General features: G+C 39.9%; 5 protein-coding genes across 5 annotated transcripts; 4 read left to right on the forward strand and 1 right to left on the reverse strand.

Moving 5' to 3' along the window:
* Positions 1 to 232: 232 nt before the first annotated feature.
* Positions 233 to 1,650, forward strand: LOC104746648 (putative cysteine-rich repeat secretory protein 37). Its single transcript, XM_010468168.2, has 2 exons — positions 233 to 747; positions 1,046 to 1,650. The coding sequence occupies exons 1-2, from the start codon at positions 415 to 417 to the stop codon at positions 1,493 to 1,495; spliced, it is 783 nt and encodes a 260-aa protein (XP_010466470.2). The 5' UTR covers positions 233 to 414; the 3' UTR covers positions 1,496 to 1,650.
* Positions 1,651 to 2,352: 702 nt separating this feature from the next.
* On the forward strand, positions 2,353 to 3,612 carry LOC104748421 (putative cysteine-rich repeat secretory protein 36). The gene is made up of 2 exons (XM_019237093.2): positions 2,353 to 2,985; positions 3,187 to 3,612. Exons 1-2 carry the CDS (start codon positions 2,665 to 2,667, stop codon positions 3,610 to 3,612), a joined length of 747 nt encoding a protein of 248 aa, XP_019092638.2. The 5' UTR covers positions 2,353 to 2,664.
* Positions 3,613 to 5,596: 1,984 nt separating this feature from the next.
* On the forward strand, positions 5,597 to 6,960 carry LOC104746649 (putative cysteine-rich repeat secretory protein 37). The gene is made up of 2 exons (XM_010468169.2): positions 5,597 to 6,093; positions 6,317 to 6,960. The coding sequence occupies exons 1-2, from the start codon at positions 5,761 to 5,763 to the stop codon at positions 6,761 to 6,763; spliced, it is 780 nt and encodes a 259-aa protein (XP_010466471.2). The 5' UTR covers positions 5,597 to 5,760; the 3' UTR covers positions 6,764 to 6,960.
* A 6,717-nt stretch (positions 6,961 to 13,677) lies between these two features.
* LOC104773853 (cysteine-rich repeat secretory protein 38) lies at positions 13,678 to 15,119 on the forward strand. The gene is made up of 2 exons (XM_010498523.3): positions 13,678 to 14,134; positions 14,461 to 15,119. The coding sequence occupies exons 1-2, from the start codon at positions 13,799 to 13,801 to the stop codon at positions 14,890 to 14,892; spliced, it is 768 nt and encodes a 255-aa protein (XP_010496825.1). The 5' UTR covers positions 13,678 to 13,798; the 3' UTR covers positions 14,893 to 15,119.
* Positions 15,120 to 19,390: 4,271 nt separating this feature from the next.
* LOC147926556 (uncharacterized) lies at positions 19,391 to 25,208 on the reverse strand. The gene is made up of 2 exons (XM_087487100.1): positions 20,249 to 25,208; positions 19,391 to 19,905 (listed from the first exon to the last, which is right to left on the reverse strand). The coding sequence occupies exons 1-2, from the start codon at positions 25,206 to 25,208 to the stop codon at positions 19,391 to 19,393; spliced, it is 5,475 nt and encodes a 1,824-aa protein (XP_087343226.1).
* Positions 25,209 to 25,752: the final 544 nt, after the last annotated feature.

Below are 25,752 nucleotides of genomic sequence, written 5' to 3' on the forward strand. Positions count from 1 at the left end.
GCATATTTTGCATGGACGATGAGCTAAATTGCATGGAATATTAAGAAATCCATGAATGATACAGTTTGACAAAATTACAAGGTCCGAAACGTGTGATTATGTATTCTAAGTGTTTTAACTTAGTAAATATTGACTTTTTCACTGGCCCTCCCCATCCCTAGCCGAAAAATACACAACCCCTCTCTCATGTTTGTTACAAACAAAGAAGAAACATTAATCAAAAGAAAAAGAAAAAAATAAACACTTTTCTTTTACAGACTCAGATGATCAGTTGAATACTTCCTAAAGTAACCGAAAAAAGAAAATCGTTTTGAGATAATTAGTTAATCTAGTTCAAGATAAGACCAGTCAGATAACACGCTTTTCTTTTTTCTAAATCCCTCTTTTCTTGAAACAGGATACAAATCAAAGACAATGTCCTCTTCATTTTCTTTACCCAAACGCCTTGTTTCTGTTCCTATTTTCGCCATACAACTCCTCCTCATACACAGTGTTTCGTCCCTGAACCTTACCAATGATTATCTCAACCACAAATGCGCTGTCAGTGAAGGGAACTATAAGCCTGGAGGTAAGTACGAGGAAAACCTCAATTTTCTCACCAAATCCGTGTCTACCTATGATTTGCCGGACGGTTTCATACGCATATCACGTGGCGATGCTCCCGATTGCGTCACCATCATATTACAGTGCCGTGGCGACTCCTACGAGTCTAAGTGCAGCTCCTGCTTTGCCACCGCCCTTGCCGGGGTAATTTCACTACAACATTATTAATTGGTCGTCATAATCTAATCGACCATTGGTAAAACATAATATTTTGATTTTATTAGGTATAGTATTCAAATATACACATATATCATGGTCAAATAGATTTAATACATACTCTTACTAATGTCGACGTAATTATATATATGATTTACAAAAATGTGACATAAATCGATAAAAACAATATCGCAGATATATTTTGAAAAACGTCAACACATCAATATATTATGTACATAAAAACCTGAACTTATCCGTAACTAAAATCAGTATATTTATATAACAGTTTCGAAGGAAATGTCACAGACACAAAGGGGGAATAATATGGTATGACCAATGTTTACTCATTATTTCTTCGATCAATAATGAAAATTCAAGGAAGATAGATTACAAGAATAGTTTCTCTATGCACAACCCAAAAAACGTGAACGAGGATCCAGAGTCGTTCATCAAGAAGACAAGGGATTTCCTCAACGAGTTGGTGCTTAAAGCCATTAAACCAGATGGTGTCAACCTTGTATATTATGCTTCGGGGGAGAAGAGTCTCGGGACAAAGAAATTATATGCAATGGTGCAGTGTGCCCAAGACACATTGCAATGTCGAAAATGTTTGGAATGGAATATTATGGAACTTCCCAAGTGCTGCAACGGTAAACAAGGAGCGAGGTTTTTGAGTACGAGCTGTAATGTTAGGTATGAGCTGTACCCTTTTCTTAGGACTTTAAAGACTGTTTGAAGATGATGTTGCACACACTTTGTTTTTGTTCGCTTTCCAAATCTGTTTTTGAGCTTTTAGCTTTGTGTTTCTTTATTTTATTTTTTTTTCTAAGGTCCAAGCTATATATACCTATGAATTATGAAGAGCAAAGTCCAAAACATCATTCTCCCTCATCCTTTGACTTGATTTATTAATAATGAGACTCATAGTTTCTTCTCATCTCTTCTCTTTCTCATTTTCATATAATCATTTAAGATATATAATATACTCTACTAGTAAAATACTAATTAAAAAAATATAGAAAAAAAATAAACAATATTCTTCACCCACATTATTAATTCGTTTGCAACACCATTTGATAAGATTATAGCTCGATCGAGGCCGCCCTCTATATTTCCAAAAAAAACTAGATTCTCCTTTCAATAAGATCCCGGAACTCTCCTAATTAGTAATCAAACCTCTTGGTAGAAAAACGATGTTGTGTTCTAGCGGTACTACTCAATCATTTGTGTCTCCTTTACTAGATTGATATCACAATACTTCGCGCTATCTAATAATAAAGAATTCAACTAGTTGGTAAATCATATCATTCATCGTTTTTGAAAGAAAATAATTTAATTAAAACGTTTGACCACAGTTAAAACTAACGAGTCAGCCGTTTGAAAACCATTTATTTATAGCATACTGAACACGTAATTTCACATAATTACCTCGTTCGATCCGCGGTTTTCAGGCCATGACCACAAATCTATCACAGTGCATGGAATATTAGTCCTTTCCCAGAGGGGTCCATATATCATACAGTTTATAGCAAAATCTTGAGAGCCAAAAATCCTATGGCATCTTGCTCAAAACAAGTGGTGTACTACGACCCATGTGATTCGAGTATTTTGTTTCAACTTAGTAAACATTTAAACTTTTGACTTTTTCATCGGCCCTCCCTATCCCTCGCCGAAAATACTCAAACTCCTCTCTCTCTCTCTCTCTCTCTCTCTCTCTCTCTCTCTCTTTTTCTCTGTACAAACACCAAAAAAAATCCAGATCAATCATATTTTGTAATGAGGTCACCACAAAAGAATATCGTTTTTGAGATAAACAGTTAATTAATCTAGTTACTGGTGGAGCCAACCAGCTAAAATCCTTCCTGAGTATTCATCGCCGACAGAGAAAGAAATAAATACGAAGAAATGCACTCATTATATTCTTTATCCAAATACCTCGTTTGTTTCCAGATCTTGGCTGTACAACTCTTCGTGCGCTACGTTTCATCCCTGAACCTTACCAATGCATATTTGCACCACAAATGCCTTGTCGATCAAGGGAAATATAAGCCGGGAAGTGAGTACGAGGAAAACCTTAACTATCTCATCAATCATATCTCTACTCAAAAATTTCCGGACGGTTTCACACACACATCTCGTGGCGATGCTCCGAATTTCATTACCATTGTATTTCAATGTCGCGGCGACTCCTACGGGTCTAAGTGCAGTTCTTGCTATGCCACTAATGTCACTTTAACATTATTAGTGGTCATATAATTACATATATAACATATGTTAAATATTAAAACATTGAAGTTTTACTACAAACATTTAAGAAACGAAAATCATAGTTTTTTTATTTTTAATAAAACGCATAGCATAGTTGTATTGAAAAAATGAATCAACGTTTAAAATAAAACAAAAAGTATATGGATATGTATGTGACAGCTTCGTAAGAGATGTCAGAGATACAAAGGAGCAATAATATGGTACGACCAATGTTTTCTCGATGTTAGTTCGTTCGATTCACCCCCAACGATGATTGATTACAAGAATACTTTCGCTATGCACAACCAAAAGACTGTGAACGAGGATGCAGAGTCGTTCAACAAAAAAACTAGGGATTTCCTTTACAGTCTGATGCTAAAAGCTGATAAACCCAAAGCGGGTAGTTATGCGGCGGGTGAGCTGAGGCTTGGGGCGAAAAAATTGTATGCAATGGTACAGTGCGCTCTAGACATATTTCAATGTAAAGTTTGTTTAGAATGGAGTATTAATGAGCTCTCCAAGTGCTGCTACAGTAAACAAGGAGCAAGATTTTTGGGTACGAGCTGTAATATTAGGTATGAGCTATACCCTTTTCTACGGACTTAAGACTATTTGATGATGAGGACATTCTCCTGACCATTTTACAATTTTCATTTTAGTTTTATTTACTTTCTTATTCTGTTTTACTGAGCTTTTACTTATTTTATGTTTGGCTTCTTTTTTAGCTTCAGTTTCTTGACTATTGGCTTGTTTATGTGTCTCTTTCACTGTAAAAAAACAAAAAAGTTAGAAATTTTTCTGATGTATGTGACATGCATGAACCATATTAGTTTTTTGGATATTTTGCCAAAAAAACCTTATTTACATATAATATTAAGTTTCAGTTCATTTTAGCTGTTTCATTCATTAAAATACTTTAGAACAAAATAAAAAATAACTAATTCAGCTTTTGTGTTTACCCCTTATAGAGAGTCTTTCTATCACCGAAAAGAATATTATACACAAAAATTCCTCCCACTCTCCTATATATATAAACATCTCAATCTCAACGCTTTATCTATCAAAAAGAAATCCCCTCATTCTTCCTATTCTCGATCAAAACGCCTAGTTTTTATCTGAGCATGTCCATTATACCATTCATCAGTGAATGATTTCATTGTCTCTATATATATATTTTTTTCGAATTACTAAAAAGTTTCGGGCCTAGACCCGTACATGGTCTTCATGTAATGAGACCAATCAGCTAACATTCTTCTTACTCTCCTATATATATAATCATCTCAATCTAAATCTCAATCTAAACGCTTTATCTATCAAAAAGAAACCCCCTCATTCTTCCTATTCTCGATCAAAACGCCTAGTTTTAATTTGAGCATGTCCCTTATACCATTCATCAGTGAATGATTTTATTGTCTCTATATATATATATATATATATATTTTTAATTACTAAGAGGTTTCGTGTCTAGACCCGTACATTCCCTGAGGTTAGGAACCAGGGCATTTATTATGGTTCCCTCCTTAAAGCTGTTCTTGGAACCGGCGACCTCTAAACTTTGTCAGAGAATCATTACCAGTTGAGCTATCAACGCTTGACCATTGTCTCTATATTACAGTTGTTAAGAACGAGTTCGGCTGATATCATTGCTTATGGGAATTTGTATTCTTCATCTCGGCTTACTGATGATAAAAGGAAAGTGCTAAAATTCAATAAAGCTTGCAAGTTCAAATTGGGAAGAGGGTTATATATATGGAGAGTGTTTGGTAATTACTTTCTGGAATCTCGTCGTCCTGATCTGGTCCACTCTATTTTGTTGCAGCTGTCGAGCAGTGGGAAAACGTCGTTGAACAATTCATATATCGGTCAGAATTTAGCCAGAGCATTTAGGTATTGATTTCTCCATCCATCTATTTGCTATGGCTGCCAAGATCTTGCTTATGTTTCTGGTTCTAAATTTTTACTTCTATTTGCTTCAGCTCCAAGCCTGCTGGTGGTAGTGATGTCATCGGTATTGATTTGGGCACTAACAACACAAGCAATGCCATTAGAGAGGTAAGATGAATGACGTTTTTCCATCTTTTGTCGGTTCCTTTACTTTTGTAATGTTTAAGAGTAGCTTAACTTATATACTTTTTTGCCTGGTGATTTTTGCCTGCAGTCCAAAAGCTACTGAAACTGTTACTGTTGGAGCTCAATATTTACGAGGTCTTGATGTGGGTAAACATCGAAGAAGGGCTTGTTCTCTACAATCTCAGTGAAGGAAATGATACATTTTGCTATGGATTGTCATGCCCTTTTCCAGAAAGTGTCCAATGTATGATACATTTTGGACAAATCTCGAGAGCCAAAATCATCTTGATCCTTGCTCAAAAACAAGTGGTGTACCGTGTACGACAAGGTTTGTATCTTGCATGTGATTCTATTTTCTTTGCATTTTAACTTAGTAAACATTTGAACTTTGACTTTTTCATTGGCCCTTCCCCATCTTTTGCCGAAAAATACGGAACCCCTCTCTCATGTCTGTTACAAACAAGGAAAAACATTTCTTTACAATCTCAAGTGACAAATCAAATTTTGTATAAGGTAGCCAAATAAGAATACTGTTTTGAGACAAATAGTTAATCATCTAGCTAGTTACTAATGAGACCAATCAGCTAACATTCTTCCGATATTCTCCTATATAAACATCTCAATCTCAACGTTTCATCTATCAAAAAGAGACCTCCTCCGGATAAGGAATCAAAATTCAAGAGAATGCACTCTTCCTATTCTCTATCCAAACGCCTAGTTTCTATCCCTATCTTGGCTATACAACTCCTTCTCATACGCAGCGTTTCGTCTCTGAACCTTACCAATGACTATCTCAACCACAAATGCCTCGTCAGTGAAGGGAAATATAGGACTGGAGGTGAGTACGAGGAAAACCTCAACTTTCTCATCCGACAAGTCTTAACCTATGATTATCCCAGCGGTTTCATACACATCTCTCAGGGCGACGTTCCCAATCTCGTAACCATCATATTACAGTGCCGTGGGGACTCCTACGACTCCAAGTGCCTCTCCTGCTTTGACACAGCCCTTTCCGGGGTAAGTAATGTCACTTCAACATATTTAATTAACCGTCACATATCTAAAACCCCATTGGAATATGATAATATTTAATTTGATTTAATTCTTAAGAGCCTAGTAATCAATTATGTTGAATGAGATTACTATATGGTATCAAATTGGTATCTTGACATATTTTATCGTTTTAAAATAAATCATCGTTCAAAATGAAACATAACGTTAATGTATGTGTGTATGACAGCTTCGTAAGAGATGTCAGAGGAACAAAGGAGGAATAGTATGGTACGACCAATGTTTTCTCTTTATTACTTCGGCCAAATCACCCCCAGGTCCAAGGAGAAATGACTATAAGAACATTTTCTCCATGCACAACCCAAAAAACATGATCGAGGGGACCGAATCGTTCAACAAGAAAACAAGGGATTTTCTCAACGAGCTGATGGTGGAAGCCAATACACCCAACAGGCCAAACAAAAACATGTACCTTTACGCAGCAGGGGAGAAAAGGCTCGGGGCGAAAAAATTGTATGCATTGGTGCAGTGTGCACAAGACATATTGGATTGTAAAGGTTGTTTGGCAAGGAGTATTAGGGAGCTTCCCAAGTGTTGTGATGGTAAACAAGGAGCAAGAGTTTTGGGAAAAGAGTGTAATCTTAGGTATGAAATATACCCTTTTCTTAGGAGTTAAAATGTTGTTTGATAATTATGCTTAACCCATTCTCTTGGTAAGATTTTTTATTTATATATTTTTAGCTAATATTTCTACGTTTTAAATCCTATTAATTATTTAATATCTCCATTCGATTTTCTTTCGAGTGACAGTTTTTTACAAACATCTATCTTAACATTTTTGGAGTACAAATTTGTGTCCCATTTTTTTGTCTCGCGGATCATTTTTTTTTTTCAAATTTTTAACCGATTTGGGAAATCGGATCTTCCTTATTTGGATTACAACTTTCTGTCCCATTTTTTCTCGCTGATAGGGTTTTTTCACCTTTTAAACCGATTAGGTATATCGGATCTTCCCAAAATAATAGACCTACTAATTACATTTTGCATTTTGCATCTAATACCATCGTAACAATTTATTATTGTGATTACTCTTTCCAAAAAAATCGGCAGTACAAACACAATTTGGTAACTTCTTATACGTATATTAATCAGTCTGGATCCGTGGATCCGTATATTCTCTGATGATGGGATTACATAAATCAAATCCTATAAGAATCATAAGCAAATATGTTGCACGCGGTTATTGATTCTTATCTTTCTTTATATGTCGCAGATTTTTAACGGTTATATAGTTCTATATCTCACCCTTATTATAATAAATGTTAACATATTAAAATTTACATGTGGTAAGCTATGTTTTGGGAGTCTTTAATTTAATTTGTGCAACATATTTGCTTTAATACATCACGTCACATAAGGCGATTTTAAGGCGATTTTAAGGCGATTTTCAAGATCTTCCCCGAACCGACGGCTTGGCCTCACGCCACTGTCGAGAATCTCTTCTTTCTCCCTCCTCTTCATTTCTCGTCATGTCGGATCCTCCCTCGGATCCGCCTGAACTAGATCCACCTGATGTCTCAGCGGCTCCGCCTCCAACCATCTCCATCTCGAATCCAGATCTGACAAGTCCCACTCAACTTCCTCCCACCTCTAACTCGGAGGACACGGGAAATCCTTCTACGCTCCAGCAAACTGACCCTAGCTTCACAGCAGATCCATTATCTCCTCTAGTAATTGACGACACTCAACTCCCATGGGCAGAAAGATTCAATCCCTCTCTCCGCAATTTAAGTAAGGCTGCTCAACCGACCCTCACAGAAGACGGCACCCCGAAAGTTCGAGCTCCAGCATCAGTCATTCTACACTCTAAAGACACCTGGAAGGATCATATCATAGCTCATTTCCATGGAAATCCACCGCCTTCAGGTAAAATCTTTGTAGATCTAAACCCGATCTGGGGCAAGGGAGGTCGAATCAGCATTAGGTGTCTTCCAAATGGATTAATTTTCATTCACATCCCGTCGGAAGCTACCCGTAAATGGGTGATTGAAGTTGGGTGCTGGCAAGCGGGCAACTGTCTGTTCACTGTAACTCCTTGGACTCCAACAGCTGTTCTCTCCCCTGTGAAACTAATCTCTCTTCCAATTTGGGTAATCCTAAAAGATGTCCCCCCCCCCCAGCTGTTCTCTCTACCCGGACTTAGTACGATTGCCTCTGCCATAGGGGAGCCACTACACACGGAGAAGCATCAACTGCCGCCTCTAGCATCAGATACAAGGATTAAGGTGGAAGTCCTCCTCAAAAAAACTCTACCTCAATCTGTGTTGGTTGACGATGATGCAGGCAATGAAGTGCGGATTTGGGTGGAGTATCCTAGACTTCCCCCAAAATGCGACTACTGCAATGAGTTTGGTCACCTCTATCATAGATGTCCTACAGCTCCGGTTATCACGAAGACATCAAACCCAAAGAGTGCAAGCGGATCGGATGTCACTCAACACAACAACAATCCCACTACAACAACTCATAGTACAACTCCAATACAAATCTGGAAACCCAAGGGACAAGCAGAGACCGCCAAAGAAGCTCCTCCACCTCTACTGCCTCCGCCCCCTCCACCTCAAACTATGAAACCGCAGTCAACGCCGCCTACAGAACAAGCTACTCCACCAAACGCAAAACAAGTCTCCACCCATCGGTACTTTGATTCTCCTTCAAATGACTCACCTAATGACTGGCAGATTGTCGGTAGGAAAGCGCGACTCAAGGAACAATGCAACTCGAACCAGCCCTCTCATTCCTCCCTCACCCCATCTCAGTTTGCGGAGGAGGAGGAAGCAATACAGTTAGCACAGGCCATCATTAGGCGTCGACCAGATTCGCCGAAAGCAGTGGATGCAAAGAACTCTAAACCTGTGGTTTCAAAAGCAGCAAAGAGTAGGAAATCATCTTTAGCTATTAATAATAAGAAGGATGTGGTCTCGAGTTCTAATGCTCAATTGGAGATGAAAGCTACAAAACAACTCAAGACTCATCGTAGTTCGCTTCCTGCAAGTGGACGTTCCCTCTCGCAGGGACGTTCCCATCATCAAGCTTGAAAGCTAAGCTTTCAAAACCTTTTGCCCTTTTTCCATGATGATGAAAGTTTTTTGTTATAATATACGGGGGTTGAATACAACTCAAAGACAAACTCAGCTTAAAGGATGGGTTAGATCAAACAGACCATCTTTAGGAGCCATTTTGGAAACTCATGTCCAACGAGAGAACGCGTTACCTATCTTAGCTGCCAACTTTCCGGGATGGAGGTATGATTTCAACTACTCTGATCAAGCGCAAAACGGACGCATATGGGTGATCTGGGATCCAGCTTTAAAGGTCTTCATCTATCATAAAACAGACCAGCTTATTACCTGCGGAGTGTTTGATCCTTCTTCTAACCAATACTTCACAGTCTCCTTTATCTATGCCCGAAACTGCATGATTGCAAGGAGGGAGCTTTGGACTTCTCTACAAAATTTGCACAGCAATACCCTTTTAAACAGTCGTCCGTGGTTGCTGCTGGGTGATTTTAATCAGATTCTGCAGGCAGAGGATCATTACTCGCTACACCCTTATCCTCTTCCACTTCAAGGAATGGCTGAATTTCAGGCCTGCATAGATCATTGTGAACTAACAGAGATGGCCAGTAGAGGAGCCTCGCATACCTGGTATAACAGTCAGCCTTCCAACCCTATTACTCGCAAGCTTGATAGAGTACTCATTAATGAGGCTTGCCTAATAGCTTATCCCAATGCCAATGCACTATTTGATGCTCCGGGTGGATCGGACCACTCCCCAATTTTAGTTTCGACCATGGACTCCACAGAAAGACGGAAGGTGCCTTTCAAATTTTACTCCTTCACAAAACATCCTGACTACACGGGGTTGGTTGAAGCGGCATGGAATACACCGGGTCTGCAAGGCACAACAATGTATAAACTCTGTCAGAAGCTCAAGGTGGTCAAGCTTGGCTGTAAGGCGCTCAACAGAAATAATTATAGCAACATTCAGGCAAGAAAGGCGGAGGCTCATGACTCTCTCATCTTACTCCAGAATCGAATGCTCACACAGCCATCACCTAACCTGTTTGAAGAAGAGAAACTCGCTAGAAGGACATGGTCAATTTTAGCCTCTGCAGAAGAATCTTTTCTCCAAGAGAAGTCAAGAGTTCGATGGTGCGAAGAAGGAGATGCCAACACAAAGTTTTTCCATAACTCTATAAAGGAGCATCAAGTAAGGAATCAGATTTGCTCTCTTCTAAATCTGGATGGAGAGAGGGTTACTGACAAAGGAATGCTCAAGGAAATGGTGATACACTACTACACTCATCTACTAGGCAATGAAGATCACACAGTTCAGCCGCTCTCAGTCGAAAGAATCAAAAGACTCAACCCATTCATATGCACTCCGGATTTGTCCACCCAGCTTGTAGCAATACCTACCCCATAAGAAATCACCAATGCTCTTTTTTCACTTCCAAGAAGCAAAGCACCATGACCTGACGGCTTTACAGTCGAATTCTTCATAACCTCTTGGGGAATAGTTGGTCCAACTTTTCTGGAAGCAGTGACTGAGTTCTTCAAAACCGGTAAGCTTCTGAAGCAAGTCAATGCAACAATCCTAGCACTCATTCCGAAGACCATCACAGCTGAGAAACTTTCTGAGTTCAGGCCCATCTCCTGTTGCAACACGATCTACAAGGTCATTTCCAGAATCCTGGCGAGGCGCCTCAAACTGATCACTCCTCATGCTGTACAAAGGAATCAGGTAGCATTCGTCCCAGGGAGACTGCTCCGTGAGAACGTTCTACTCGCTGCAGAACTTGTTGCGGATTTCAACAAAGATGGCCCAATCGGTAGAGGATGTTTACAGATAGATATCTCCAAAGCCTTCGACGATGTCAACTGGGAGTTTCTGTGTAACATTCTGAAAGCATTTGATCTACCTTCAGTGTTTATAAACTGGTTGTCAGCATGCTTTACCACCCCCTCCTACTCAATCTCATTCAATGGCGAGCTAAATGGTTATTTTCCGGGTCAAAAAGGATTGAGACAAGGAGATTCTATCTCAGCTCCGCTCTTCACCTTGGTAATGGATATTTTATCCAAACAACTAGATGAAGCAGTCCACCTGAACAGGATCCAACCCCATCCCAAGTGCGTTGAACCACTCATTACCCATCTCAGTTTCGCAGATGATCTTCTAGTCTTCTTCAACGGTGAAGAAAGATCTCTTGAGGCTATTCTAGATGTCCTATCTCAATTCAAGTTTGCTTCAGGATTGGGGATTAATCTTTCAAAAACTTGTCTCTTCTTAGACGGGAACAACTCGGACAACATAGCCCAACTAGCAGCTCGACACAGCCTAATTCATGGATCCCTGCCAGTTCGTTATCTAGGAGTTCCCTTAATCCCAAATAAAATCACCGCAACTGACTACCAACCCCTTATTGATAAGGTGAAAGGAAGAATATCTTCGTGGAAAAATCGGTTCTTATCCTTCGCGGGAAGGCTCCAACTCCTCCACTCAGTGATCAATAGCACCATCAACTTTTGGGCATCGATCTTCATGCTCCCAAACAGATGTCTGGAAACGCTGGAGCAGCTCTGCAATGCTTTCTTATGGAAGGGGGTCGTCTCAACAGCTCGAGGGGCAAAGGTTTCCTGGGAGGTTGTTTTCTCACCTAAATCAGCCGGAGGCTTGGGTCTCCGTAGACTATCAGACTGGAATCAGATTTTTGTGTTGAAACTCATTTGGTTGCTCTTCTCACAATCGGGCTCACTGTAGGTCTCCTGGACTAAATCTCACTTGATAAAGGGCAGAAACTTTTGGGAAACAGACTTCAGAACAATTGGGAGCTGGATATGGAGGCGGTTGACAAAATTGAGGAATCTAGCTAGACCTTTTGTTCACTCCACTATTGTGTCAGGAAATAACACTCTTTTCTGGCATGATAACTGGACAAGCTTAAGTCCATTGATTGATGTTATAGGTGAAGGAGGACCCAGAGTATCGGGGATTGGTCTGCTTTCCTCTGTTGCACAAGCTGTCAATGGTGGTAACTGGGTTCTACCAAGGGGGAGAAATCGGTTAGTTCAGCTTCTCACAACCTTCCTTCGAGACCAGCCACTACCTACAGTTTCCACTGGTCAGGATATCTTTACTTGGCAACTCACACCACAACACAATCAGGGGAACTTCTCATCCACTAGGCTCTGGAAACATCTTCACCCAGCGGAACCTCCTGTTCCTTGGCATAAACAGGTTTGGTTCAAAGAATGCATCCCAAAGATGGCCTTCATGACTTGGCTAGTGGTCCAAGACAGGCTAACAACAAGGGACAGACTACTTAGATGGAATCTACTTGTCCCCCCTTCTTGCCTCCTGTGCTCAACCGGAAATGAGTCGAGAGATCACTTATTCTTTCAGTGCCCTTACTCCAACATCTTATGGACTGACTCCTTTGGACAAATAAGTCCCCCCGCACTGTCAAACTTCAACGCCACTCTACTTTGGATAAAAACCCCGACCACAAACAGGCGGCTAAATGTAGTAGCCAAACTGCTCTTTCAAGCGCTCATATACAACATATGGCGAGAACGCAATCCCGCCTTCATGGCTCACCTTTACGATCAGAGACCCAACTCAAAAGGGAGATTCACTTGCAGCTCAGAAGAAAGATCACAGCACTCGATGGAAGGAACTCAACCTCAAACCTGGATACGCCAACCTACCTCACGTTATGGTTCACCAATTTTCACAGTTTGTAACTCATATAATTCTCTATGTAACTCGTACTCTCTTGGTCATACAAACTCTGGAGCGATGCTCTGTGTAATTTGGCTCATTCGGTTAATATAAACCGGTACAAACCGGTATCTCTTTAAAAAAAAAAAAAAAAAAAAAAACATATTTGCTTTAAATTACTTTCTGCAATCCAAAAATTATATGAAGCAAATTTACATAAAATAAATTAAAGTATTTGGAAACCTCCACATATATAGTTCAGCAAATTCATAAATATATATATATATATATATATATATAGTTAGTTTGATTAAAAATACTAAAAACATATAATGTATATATATCCAAGTTACATATGTAATTATTTTGAAACGACAACATAACTTTGCCAATTGTATGAAAACAAATAGTGGAAGAGCAATTTAGAATAAGGAAAAAAAAATCAATTGTAATCCTAGTCTTATATTAAATGCAATCATTTTCATGTTAACTTTTTCATTGGATCTTTGAAAGTTCACTCAGTCAAACCTTTGAATGTTGACTTTTTAATTGGCTTACCTCTCGCCGCAATACCAAGTCTCTCAACTCCTCTCCCTTCACCGTTACATTTTCTAATTTCATCTAGAAGCCTTTAAACGAAAATGACCAATAAACGAAAGGGACAAAAGAAATGTTGTTTTGATATAATTGACTTAATCTTAGCCAATCAGCTAAATTGACTTCTTTTTGTAATGAAATGAAACATTCAACATTTGAAAATACCCAAATCTGGACCGTACAAAAATGAAAATTTCAACTCTTGTAATAAACATTAAATAAATAAACCACCCGAAGACCAATATCATCTAGCCACTATAAAAACATCCCTACCTCAACACTTCTTCTACCAAAGAAAGACACCCTCCAAAAAAATATCAAATTAACAATGTCTTCGCTCTTTTCATCAAAACGCACGGTTTGGTTCCCCATCTTGGCATTAGCCATACAAATTCTATCTATACATAGCGTTTTGTCACAAAGCCAGACCAATGCGTTTCTCTACCACAAGTGCTCGGACATTGAAGGAAGCTTCACCTCGAAAAGTCTCTACGAGTCAAATCTCAACAATCTCTTTCCTCAGCTCTCTTACATAGTTCCATCCACCGGTTTCGCCGCCTCCTCCTCTGGTAACACTCAAGAGAACGTCAACGGTTTGGCCCTTTGCCGCGGCGATGCCTCCTCCTCTGACTGTAGCTCTTGTCTTGCAACCGCCATCCCCGAGGTAACCACACAATATTTACATATATAATATACAAAATATTTCCACATCTTAGAGATGTATATAGAACGGCATAAGATATACTACTTATCAGCTAGGTTAGTAGTTAGTTTACTCTACATTTCCAATGCAGAAATTTACTTTTAATACTAAACTATTTTTTTTTTTTTTGAAAAGACAATGTGATTGATTAGAGATTGGCTAAATTTCACTTGGAAAAAACACTATTCTATTGATAGAAAAAAACAATTTAAGTTTGAAATGGAAAGAGTATATTATAAATAGTATCAAGCTCGAGGATTGTTCTTAACGTCGGTGTTATGTGACAGATACGTCAAAGATGTCCGAACAACAAGGCGGGAATAATATGGTACGACAACTGTCTTCTCAAGTATTCCTCGACCAAATTCTTTGGGAAAATCGATTACGAGAACAGGTTTTACTTGTACAACGTCAACAATGTGAGCGATCCAACATCCTTCAACACGCAGACGAGAGCTCTTTTAACCGAGCTGACGAAGAAAGCGACTACTGGAGGCAACCAGAAGCTGTTTGCGACAGGAGAGAAAAATATCGGGAAGAAGAAGTTGTACGGACTAGTGCAGTGTACGAGAGACTTGAGGAGTGAGAGTTGTAAGGCATGTTTAAATGGGATTATTGGAGAGCTTCCTAACTGTTGTGACGGTAAAGAAGGAGGGAGAGTTGTGGGTGGGAGCTGCAACTTTAGGTATGAGATATACCCTTTTGTTAACACTGCTTGATTAGAGTTCCAAGTTGAAACGGGTCCAGGGCCAAACACGGTCTTAATTAGTTTGTTATTAGAGTCTATATGATATGTATGAAAATGTATTGTATGTTGTTGTTTCTATAATGTGTTGAGCCAATAAATTGTAATCTTCTCTTTGCTGGTTGTTTTGTACAATGGGCATATATAGAGGCTTGTTCGACTACTATAATAAATCATTGAATCATTCGGTTTGCCAATGTATTTAAAGTTTCTTCTAACGGTTCTAGACTTGAGGATATATATATCACATGTAGCTTTGCATATTATTGCCACTTTATGTAATGGTTTCAACCTACAGAAGCCGATTTCTCTTAGAATTTGATTGCAAGCACTATTATAAAGTCGAAACCAACTTGTGCACATGAGTTGAAAGATTTAAGCGTTTTCAAATGGAAATTTTAAGAACTATATTACATATATATCTCAAGATGCAGGTGACATATATATCCTAGATGTATATATGTTCTTTGATAAAAAAAAAATGTAAAAATATCAACTATTGGATCAAAACAATTTATACTATAAATTATGAGGTGCTGATTGGTTTGTTGACTAAAGATTTGAAACATCAACGGATAAGTTGGAGAAGATATTGCATATTGGTCACATCATGTGGTATGCTGCTGAGTCAGTGTGATGAAGACAAGTCAACGAAGGAGGAGAACCACGTCGTTTCTTCGCTTTCTCCCCACCACCAGGTCCACCACCACCCCAATCCTATATATGCATAATAAAATAGCTTGAAAAAAATCTCATAGTTTTCGGATAAAATAATACACTCAAAACCAAAATAATTAAGTATACATAGAAACTATATATAATTAAGTATACATAGAAACTATATATAATCAAAGCAAACTTAAAATTCATTCTAACTGTATCGAGATCAAGGACAAATGTTTTAAGTGTTTCACATAAGATAAATGGCGTTTAAAGGATTTCTCATTCTGATTTTTGCTCAAATAAAACTAAAGAAAAAAACAAATGGTCAAATCAAAGATAATCATATATATACGCACTTTCATATACTAAAAGTTTGACTTGATAACTAGACAATCATGTTCAAGTGATATGGTTGATGCCACCCCGCGAGTCAGAAGCATATGGATCGGTCAACAGAGCTAGTGATAATCAGATGTAAAACTCTTATAACATGTAAAATCATATGATTAGTATCTATCGAATTAAAAACTCAATGATTTGTTCTCCAGAGCTATATATATTTTAAGTGGTTTAGAGAGGCAGACTCTATTTTCTTTTCTTAATGTCTGATCTCAACTTAGAGATCAGAGCAAGTTATTATATTTATTAGTCTTTTCTTCCTCCTAGAATTCATAGCTATAGACAGTTGACCTGTCTTAAAGGTTTAAAGCAAATTTATCGAGCGCCAGATATATTATATGTATGTATGTATTTTATTCTATATCTTCATCACTTATATACGTAAATTTTCATAGATAGAACTAAAATAATATAAATAATTTGATTAAAATCTAAATATTAATATTATTCAAACTTAAACTAATAACCTATCTTGGATTTTGAACTAGAAGATTGAGTTTCAAGTTAAGAGAAAATTTTTTTACAATGACAATGATTACCAAATTTTTTTAGAATATAAAAGATATTATAAGGAAACCGATTAAATATATATAATTTGGACTCAAAAGAGAAAATAAATAAAACCATAGGGATCGGACGAGAAGAATATTATACGAGAAAGAAACCTAAGTGTGGATTCTTAAGAAAAGCTCAACCCCCTTGAAAGTATAGAACTAGAACAAAAGAATTTCAAAGAGTTAAAAACACAAAAATAGAAAAAAATACTCTCTTTTATTAATTTTTAGAAAAATCACTCAAAACTTAAAGCTCTCTTGTTCTCTCTCAAACTCATACATTATACAATATCTCTGTATCTCTTTTTACATGAAAAGTTTAGACAATATTTTCCTAATCCAAATAGGAAAACTAACTTATTTTAGATAATTCATAAAACTCAATTATGTATATTCAGCTTTTCTCCTAAATATACTTTTCTTGGGCCTTAAGCTATTTCAAGTTTAATCCAACATTCTCCCTCTTAAGCTTGAATTCTTCTTCACTCATATCCTTCAAGCCAATGAGGTCCCTCATCTCTTTGTGCTTAGTCCTTCCAAGTGTCTTTGTTAACCTTTGCTCATCTCCAGGAACATGCTCAACTTCAATCTGTCCATTCTCAACACATTCTCTTATGAAATGGTACCTTGTGTGTATGTGTTTGCTTCGACCATGAAATATTGGGTTCTTAGTGAGGGCAATCGCTGACTCATTATCTATACGAATAACAACCTTTTCACGCGGTAATTCGGTGATCTCGCTGAGTAAGTCTTGTAGCCATATTGCTTGTCTTGCCGGCTCTGTAGCTGCCATAAACTCAGCTTCACATGATGACAACGCAACCGTCTCTTGTTTCTGAGAGCACCAAGAAATCAAGCTCCCTCCAAGGTAGAATACATGGCTGGTTGTGCTCTTACCATCATCTGGATCCACATTATGACTGCTATCACTAAAACCAATCAGTTTTGGAACCGTGGAAGTGGATCTTGTGAACTTGAGTCCTAACGTCATCGTTCGCTGCAAATACCTTAAACACTGCTTCATCGCCGCCCCATGGGATTCCTTAGGATTATGCATATATCGACTTAGTACTCCTACACAGAAAGACAAATATGGTCGAGTATGAATCAGATAGCAGAGACATCCCACAATTTTTCTATATCTCGTGGCATCAATGTCTTTTCCTCCAAAGCTTTTGACAATTTTATACCAGCCTCCATAGGTGTATGCGTCAGGTTAAACTTCGACATTCTAGCTTCCTCCAAAATTTTAGATGCATATCGTTTTTGACTCAATGTTATTCCATTTCTGTTTTGGCATACTTCAATCCCTAGATAATAAGTCAACTTACCAAGGTCACTTATTTCAAATTTAGACGACATCTCTTTCTTGAATCCTTCTATAGCCTCAACATTGGTTCCCGACACAAAGAGCTCGTCAACATAAACTGCAACAAGAAGAGTATCTCGATTCACCTTTCTCCGATAAACCGAAGGTTCCTTTGAACACCGTTTGAACTGAAGCTCATTGAGAACTCGATTCAACTTATCGTTCCACGCTTTGGGGCCTGCTTTAGTCCATACAATGCTTTGTTGAGTCTATAGACTTTGTCTTCACTCCCTTTTACAACAAAACCCTCCAGTTGCATTACATAAATAGTCTCCTTTATATCCCCATGAAGAAACGCCGTCTTAACGCCTTAAGTGATGGATTTCCCATCCATTAGCCGCTGAAAGACTGATGAGGAGCCGTATTGTCTCAGTTCTCACCACCGGAGCAAAAACATCTTCATAGTCTATCCCATATCTTTGTACGTATCCCTTGGCAGCAAGTCTAGCTTTGTATTTATTAATGCTTCCGTCATAATTCTTTTTAAGCTTAAAGACCCACTTTAAACCTATTGGTTTTGCTCCTTGTGGAAGTTCAACAAGATCCCATGTATAATTTTTTGTGATCGAATGAATCTCATATTCACACGCACGCATCTAGTTTTCTGATTATCTTGCTTCATCGAAGTTATACGGTTCATTGTTGAGACACATTAACAGATGTTCTCCTTCTTCCTCGGATAGTAACACATAGTCATTGAGATACTTGGGTCTATGTGTCTCTCTTTGTGACCGTCTCAGCTCAATTACTCCTTGATCCTCATCCTCACTATCATCGTCTCTACTCTCAGTAGCATATGTTTCAATACTTCCAATATCTCTTGTAGCCATAGTCTATGATTGATCATTGTTATTTGTGGTTCTACCAGCTTCGTCAAGTTCTGCTTCTCTATGGATTTGTTCTGTTTCTTGAATACCATGGTTCCCGTAAACTCCAAAACTGGTTCGAGAAGCTTCTAGGGTTTCGTTTCAATCGCTGAAAATGAGAGAGATAAAGGAACAACCTTGATTTTTATTACTAGTCTGCCCTTTACATTATGGGGTCTAGGTCCTTTAAATAGGCTAGCCATTACAAGGGAACTCCCAAACCCTAAACATGTGGGCTAAAATAAAACGCAGCGTCTGGAACAAGTTTTAAAAACAATGGTCACAAAGAAAGAAAAACAAAGATAGGATGGCCACGTGGCCGGGAGTGGTCCACGGTCGTGACCATGTACTAAGGTTCGTAGCCTCGTTAAAACCTTCTTGGTAAACCCATTGAGACAAACCCAAGGTAGGAAAAAGATTACTATTCCCCTTAATGACTTGGAGGTCTTCACCCTTGTGTAATGGTGAAGACCAAGAAAGGAACCTCGGTCGGCCGTCCGGCGGCTTGAATGGCTCCATGCTCGAATTCCTCTTGATCTCGGACGAATGCTTGGACAAACATGAGACACTTCTTTTTGGCGGCCCTGGCTGCTGTTCAGCTCCTTGTGGTCGCTCCGGGCATCAGATTTGGTGCAAGGGTCGATGGCCGACTTGATCTGGTCGTGGTCGCGTCTGCGTCTTCCTGTCCGGTTCCGTCCTGGTACACATCTTGGTCCTGGCCGTCGTCCCAGGTTCCATCACCTTCTTTATCGAGTCTAGCTCTCCTACTTGTAGAATAAGTGCCTCCGGGATTGATGATAACAACAAGGCTGTGGGCATGTTATACTGCTCAGCATCTCCTGTTGGATCTTCAATAATATCCCAGACCTTATGAACTTTAAGTAGGATCTTCATGCGCATGACCCATTGATACAAGACTCGGTGGTGAGTCTTATACCGGGATAGAGTTGATGGCTTCACAAGCTGGCGGTCCCTTCTTTCTTGTGAAGGAAAGATGGTCGATGGTGGGGATCTGACACGATGGCGGTCGCTTCTCTCGTGTGGGATCGATAGTGGGGGAAGTGCTGGCGGATTGAAGTACACCACAGAGATGTGATTGGTCTCTGATACAGTACACGAACTCAGCCTTGTGGAATCTCACACACAAGACAGAGAACAAGCTTAATTCTCTTAAGAACACTTAAAGAGAGAAATAAGAAAATTCAGTATTTTATTGATAATCAAAGATGAACTTCGTACAACTGCTGCAGGGGGACTTTATAAGAGTCCTTCAGCTAGCCTTAAGGCCGAAAAATAAATGCAGCAAATGCAACAAGGAAAGAAAATAAAATCAAACACAAATCATTGTCCTTTTGGAAAGTAAATAAGCTAATAAAAGAAAACGCTAATTAGACTTGATCTCTCTTGATGAGGAAGTCTTCTAGCCGTTGCTGGGGCTGGTGGGACCTGCAAGGATCGAAAATATTGAATAAGACTTACCTGGATGCGATCTAGGCCCAATTGATGTTCTCTGAACCACTTCTTGTACTTGCTGAACTACTTCAGGCGTCTTGTCTTGTACTTGTTTCTTGAAGTAGGGGTCTTCTTGGGATCCTTCTAGAATATCTTGGTCAGTCTCTTGATGCTCGTCCATGCCCTCTATGTTTTGGTCTTGATCTTTGCTATCTTGATCGCTTTCAGAGGTGTAGCTTGTATCACACGTCTCTTGCAGCTCCGATGTCTTCTCTTGGCTACTTGAGGTTCCTTGACCTGAAAAAGGAGGTTTCTTACCTGGGGAACTGGTTTGATCAAGGCTCATTTGGGTGAAGGCTTCAGCAAGCTCTTCCTCGGCAATGTGATCATATATGTTGTGGCGGCATGATGATGGTACAGACCAGTTGACATCCTTCAGCTCTAGGGAGCTTATGATGTCTTGAACGGCTAGGTTAAACCTCTTCCTTAGCTGTTTAGCCTTTGATCGTGTCACAGGGCCTTCTCGTACTTCTGGTACAGGATGTGGTACAGGATTTGGTTCAACGGTTTGGTTGGTAGGATCGATGTCCGCATCATTCCCTCCCTCTTCAGAAGGTTTTGTCCTCAAAACTGAATCTCCTGGATCATAAGCAGACAAGTCAGCTACATTAAAAGTGTGAGAAATTTTTACCTCATTTGGCAGCTCCAAACGGTAAGCGTTATCATTGATCTTCTCAAGAACTTTAAATGGACCGTCGCCTCTTGGTGATAACTTAGAGGCTCGTTGTGTTGGAAATCTTTCAGGCCTCATATGCAACCAAACCCAATCTCTTGGTTTGAACAACATCTCCTTTCTTCCCCGATCAGCCTTGCGTTTGTTGTCGGCATACTTCTTTTCCAAATTTGCTTTGGCCTTGTCATGTAACTTCTTGATGATTTCTCCTCTTCTTAGTCCATCTTGGCAAACCTGTTCTATCTGAGGCAATGGTGCTAAATCTAATGGAGACAAAGGGTTAATTCCATAGACTATCTCGAAAGGAGATAGTTTTGTAGCCGAGTGGACAGCACGATTATAAGCAAACTCGATAAAAGGAATACAATCAACCCATGTTGCCATATTTTTACCAAGAGTGGCTCTAAGTAAAGTAGAGAGAGTTCGGTTTACCACTTCAGTTTGTCCATCCGTTTGGGGATGACAAGTTGTTGAGAACAGAAGCTTGGTACCTAACTTTCTCCAAAGTGTCTTCCAAAAGTGGCTCAAAAACTTGGTGTCACGATCAGAGACTATAGTCCTTGGAATTCCATGGAGGCGCACCACTTCCTTGAAGAACAAATTTGCGGTTTGAGTCGCGTCATTGGTCTTGTCACACGGAATGAAGTGTGCCATCTTGGAGAACCGGTCCACAACAACAAAGATTGAATCCTTTTGTTTGATCTTTGGCAATCCTAAGACAAAGTCCATAGATATATCTACCCAAGGGGCGTTAGGAATAGGTAATGGTAAGTAAAGACCATGAGGATGTAACTTGGATTTGGCTTTGTGACAAACAATGCATCGAGCACAAAATCTCGCAACATCTTTCTTGAGATGGGGCCAAAAGAAATGTTCCATTACCACGGCCAAGGTCTTGTCGACACCAAAGTGACCCATCAAACCTCCACCATGTGCTTCGGTAAGTATCAATTCTCGCATGGAACCTTGAGGAATAGACAACCGCTTGTCTCTAAATAGAAACCCATCTTGCAAGTAGAATGCTTGATATGCTCCTTTGCCATACTCCTTGTAGCACTCTCCTAGTTCTGGATCATCTTTGTACAGCTCCTTGATATGCTCAAAACCCATTACCTTAGCCTCCATAGTAGCTATAAGAGCATGCCTCCTTGACAAAGCATCAGCAACCACGTTCTCCTTACCTTTCTTATACTTTATCACATATGGGAACGTCTCAATGAACTCCAACCACTTAGCATGTCTCCTCTTAAGTGAAGTCTGACTCTTTAGATGCTTGAGAGTTTCATGATCGGTGTGAATGATGAATTCCTTGGATAACAAGTAATGTTGCCATGTTTCCAGTGCTCGAACTAAGGCATAAAGCTCCTTGTCGTAGGTCGGATAGTTCAACGTAGCTCCACTCAACTTCTCACTGAAGAAAGCCACGGGTCTTTTCCTCTGATGTAGTACAGCTCCAATTCCTAAACCTGATGCATCACACTCTACTTCAAACATGACTTCAAAATCTGGAAGGGCTAAGACTGGTGCTTGCGTGAGCCTCTCCTTCAAGGTGTTGAAGGACTTTTCTTGAGCTTCTCCCCATGAGAAAGGCACGTTTTTCTTGATCACGGCAGTCATTGGTGCAGCCACTGTACTGAAATCCTTGACAAACCTCCTGTAGAAGCTTGCGAGACCATGGAAGCTGCGAACATGTCCAATCGAAGTGGGAGTAGGCCATTCTCTTATTGCCTTGATTTTCTCCTCATCCACCTGTAGGCCCTGTTTACTCACTACAAAGCCTAAGAACACACACTGATCAGTACAAAAGGAGCACTTCTTTAGGTTAGCATAAAGGCCTTCCTTCCGAAGCATTTTTAAAATTAACCCAAGGTGTTTAATGTGATCAGAATGGCACTTACTGTAAATAAGTATGTCATCAAAATAAACACCAACAAATTTACCAATAAATGACCTTAGAACCTGGTTCATTAGTCGCATGAAAGTGCTTGGGGCGTTGGTTAACCCAAATGGCATGACAAGCCACTCATAGAGACCTTGCTTGGTTTTGAACGCGGTCTTCCACTCATCTCCTTCCCTCATTCGGACCTGGTGATAGCCGCTCCTCAAGTCAATTTTGGAGAAGACGATTGCACCACTTAACTCGTCCAACATGTCATCTAGTCTTGGAATGGGATGTCGATACTTGATAGTTATGTTGTTGATTGCTCGACAGTCTACACACATCCTCCATGTTCCATCCTTCTTTGGAACTAACAGAACTGGTACTGCACACGGGCTGAGGCTCTCTCTGATGTACCCTTTATCCATGAGATCACGCACTTGTTTCTCTAGCTCCTTAGATTCCTCTGGATTCATTCTGTAAGCTGGTTTGTTAGGTAAAGCAGAACCTGGTACAAGATCGATCTGATGTTCAATGCCACGAATAGGAGGTAATCCTGGGGGTATCTCCTCTGGAAACACGTCTTTGTATTGATCTAGCACAGCTTGTACTTCAGCGGGTAGTTCAAGCTCTCTTGTACCTGTACTTAAACATTCTTTGAACAACATTAGTAGCACGGTGCCCTGGGCACTCATGGTTTTACAAATCTCATTGGATCTCAAATAAAGATTAGAAGTCCTTACCTCGACCTCTTTGTTCATGTGTTTTTGCAATTCATGAACTTCAGAGGGACTTAGAGGGGCAAGGTTGAACTTACGGTCATTGTGCGTGAAAGTGTAATGGTTTGTTCGACCGTCGTGAGTTGTAGCTCGATCAAACTGCCATGGTCTTCCAAGAAGAAGATGTCCGGCCCTCATTGGAACTACATCACAAACGACTTGATCCTGGTATTTCCCAACGCTGAATGATACAGTGACTTGTTCAGCAATTTTCAGCTTGGTATCATCATTAAGCCACCTAAGTTTGTATGGCCTCGGGTGCTTTGTTTTCTGAAGACCTAACCTGTCCACCATATACTTGCTAGCAACATTAGTACAAGAACCTCCATCAATAATCAAATTACATACCTTGTTCTTGATTGTGCATCGAGTGTGGAATATATTTTCTCTTTGAACTTTCTCCTCGGGGTCGACAAGCACGCTCAGCATACGCCGGATCACAAGGAGTTCTCCTACATCGGGATACTCCACGTCATTCTCCAGATCAGTCTGATCATCGTCTTGCTCATCTTGAGACTCATAATCTCCACTAGGGGTGACAATCATCACCCTTTGGTTCGGACATTCTCTCGCCATGTGTCCCCTGCCTTGACATTTAAAACAAGTAATGTCACGGGTACGGGATTGACTAGTGTTAGGGAACTTACCTGGTTCGGGTTTAGAGGTTTTAGGTGCCTCACTAGACTTGTTCTTGAACCTAGAGTCATTGTCTACGGTTTTGCCTTTGTCCATGCTCCGGTTGTTGCTTGCATTCCAAGGCGTGTTGTTTCGAGTACGGTTCCTTAAAGACATCTTACGCTGGATTTGCTGCTCCACTTGTACAGCCTTGTGAAGTAGTTCATGCAGGCTGCTGTAAGTCGATGTCTCCACCTTTCGGGCTATACGCTCTTGTAAACCATCAATGAATTGAGCCATTAGGGACTCACTCGATTCTTCCAGCTCCAAGGAGTTCATTAGCTTCTCAAACTCCTCAAAATACTCATCCACGGTCCTTGTTCCCTGAGACAATTTTCTAAAACGTTTTTGTAAGTCTCGTTGATAATGATCAGGGACATACCTCAACCTCAAGAGATACTTCATATCTTCCCAACTGCTGATGGTAGCAAACCGCTGCCTCCTCCTATCAGCTACCGTCCTATCCCACCATGACAAGGCATTGTCGGTGAGCTGCGCCGATGCAAGGGCTACCTTTCGAGCTTCTCCATAGCCATAACATTGGAATATGTACTCCATCCGTCTCTCCCAGTCCATGTAAACCTCCGGATTAGATTTCCCTGCAAAAGTAGGAGGTATTAGTTCGACATCTCGGTTTTGTTCTCGTGGTTCTACCTCTCTAGCGCGGTTCCGCATCAAAGGATCCTCTCTCTGATGTTGTCGCCTTAATGGGTCTGGTGGTGGATCATCTTTATCATCCATGTCAATGGATTCGTTTTCCTCATCGCGAACATTCCTTCTTTCTGGATCTGGTCCAACGTTAACCCTAGCCTGAGGTTGCTCCAAACGTCCGATTCTATCGCCGAGTCCTCTCAACTGCTCTGTGAGGGTTCTCATCATTTGCATCATGGCATCTTGGGGTATTTCTGCGTTTTCTCCCATATCGAGTGTCTAGAACGGTTCTGTACTTAGACAAAAACAACAAAGGATCAACGTACCACAGAAGTTTAAAAGAAAGAAATTTCAAAGAAAATTAAAGGAAACTTTTTTTTTTTTTTTTTTGAAAATTTACGAATGAATAGCAGTAATAAAGCAATGAAACAAAAGCTGAAAGAGATACAATAATTTTTTTTTTTTTTAAATGAAAATAAAATAAATGCTACCAATCAAATGAAAGTAAATGGAAAAGATAAACCTGGCAAGGGAACAGCGTGAACTGTGCTCTGATACCAGATGATACAAGACTCGGTGGTGAGTCTTATACCGGGATAGAGTTGATGGCTTCACAAGCTGGCGGTCGCTTCTTTCTTGTGAAGGAAAGATGGTCGATGGTGGGGATCTGACACGATGGCGGTCGCTTCTCTCGTGTGGGATCGATAGTGGGGGAAGTGCTGGCGGATTGAAGTACACCACAGAGATGTGATTGGTCTCTGATACAGTACACGAACTCAGCCTTGTGGAATCTCACACACAAGACAGAGAACAA

The sequence above is a fragment of the Camelina sativa genome, chromosome 15 (genome assembly GCF_030686135.1).
Source record: "Camelina sativa cultivar CO46 ecotype springtype chromosome 15, ASM3068613v1".
Lineage (NCBI taxonomy): Eukaryota > Viridiplantae > Streptophyta > Magnoliopsida > Brassicales > Brassicaceae > Camelina > Camelina sativa.

Excerpts from the sequence above, each read along its gene's own strand:
- LOC104746648 (XM_010468168.2), top strand. The coding sequence starts at position 415 with ATGTCCTCTTCATTTTCTTTACCCAAACGCCTTGTTTCTGTTCCTATT. Across the intron at positions 748-1,045 it reads TTGCCACCGCCCTTGCCGGG|TTTCGAAGGAAATGTCACAG; the intron begins GTAATTTCACTA and ends TTTATATAACAG.
- LOC104748421 (XM_019237093.2), top strand. The coding sequence starts at position 2,665 with ATGCACTCATTATATTCTTTATCCAAATACCTCGTTTGTTTCCAGATC. Across the intron at positions 2,986-3,186 it reads GTTCTTGCTATGCCACTAAT|CTTCGTAAGAGATGTCAGAG; the intron begins GTCACTTTAACA and ends TGTATGTGACAG.
- LOC104746649 (XM_010468169.2), top strand. The coding sequence starts at position 5,761 with ATGCACTCTTCCTATTCTCTATCCAAACGCCTAGTTTCTATCCCTATC. Across the intron at positions 6,094-6,316 it reads TTGACACAGCCCTTTCCGGG|CTTCGTAAGAGATGTCAGAG; the intron begins GTAAGTAATGTC and ends TGTGTATGACAG.
- LOC104773853 (XM_010498523.3), top strand. The coding sequence starts at position 13,799 with ATGTCTTCGCTCTTTTCATCAAAACGCACGGTTTGGTTCCCCATCTTG. Across the intron at positions 14,135-14,460 it reads TTGCAACCGCCATCCCCGAG|ATACGTCAAAGATGTCCGAA; the intron begins GTAACCACACAA and ends GTTATGTGACAG.
- LOC147926556 (XM_087487100.1), bottom strand. The coding sequence starts at position 25,208 with ATGGGAGAAAACGCAGAAATACCCCAAGATGCCATGATGCAAATGATG. Across the intron at positions 19,906-20,248 it reads TGGGCCTAGATCGCATCCAG|ATTCCACAAGGCTGAGTTCG; the intron begins GTAAGTCTTATT and ends CTTGTGTGTGAG.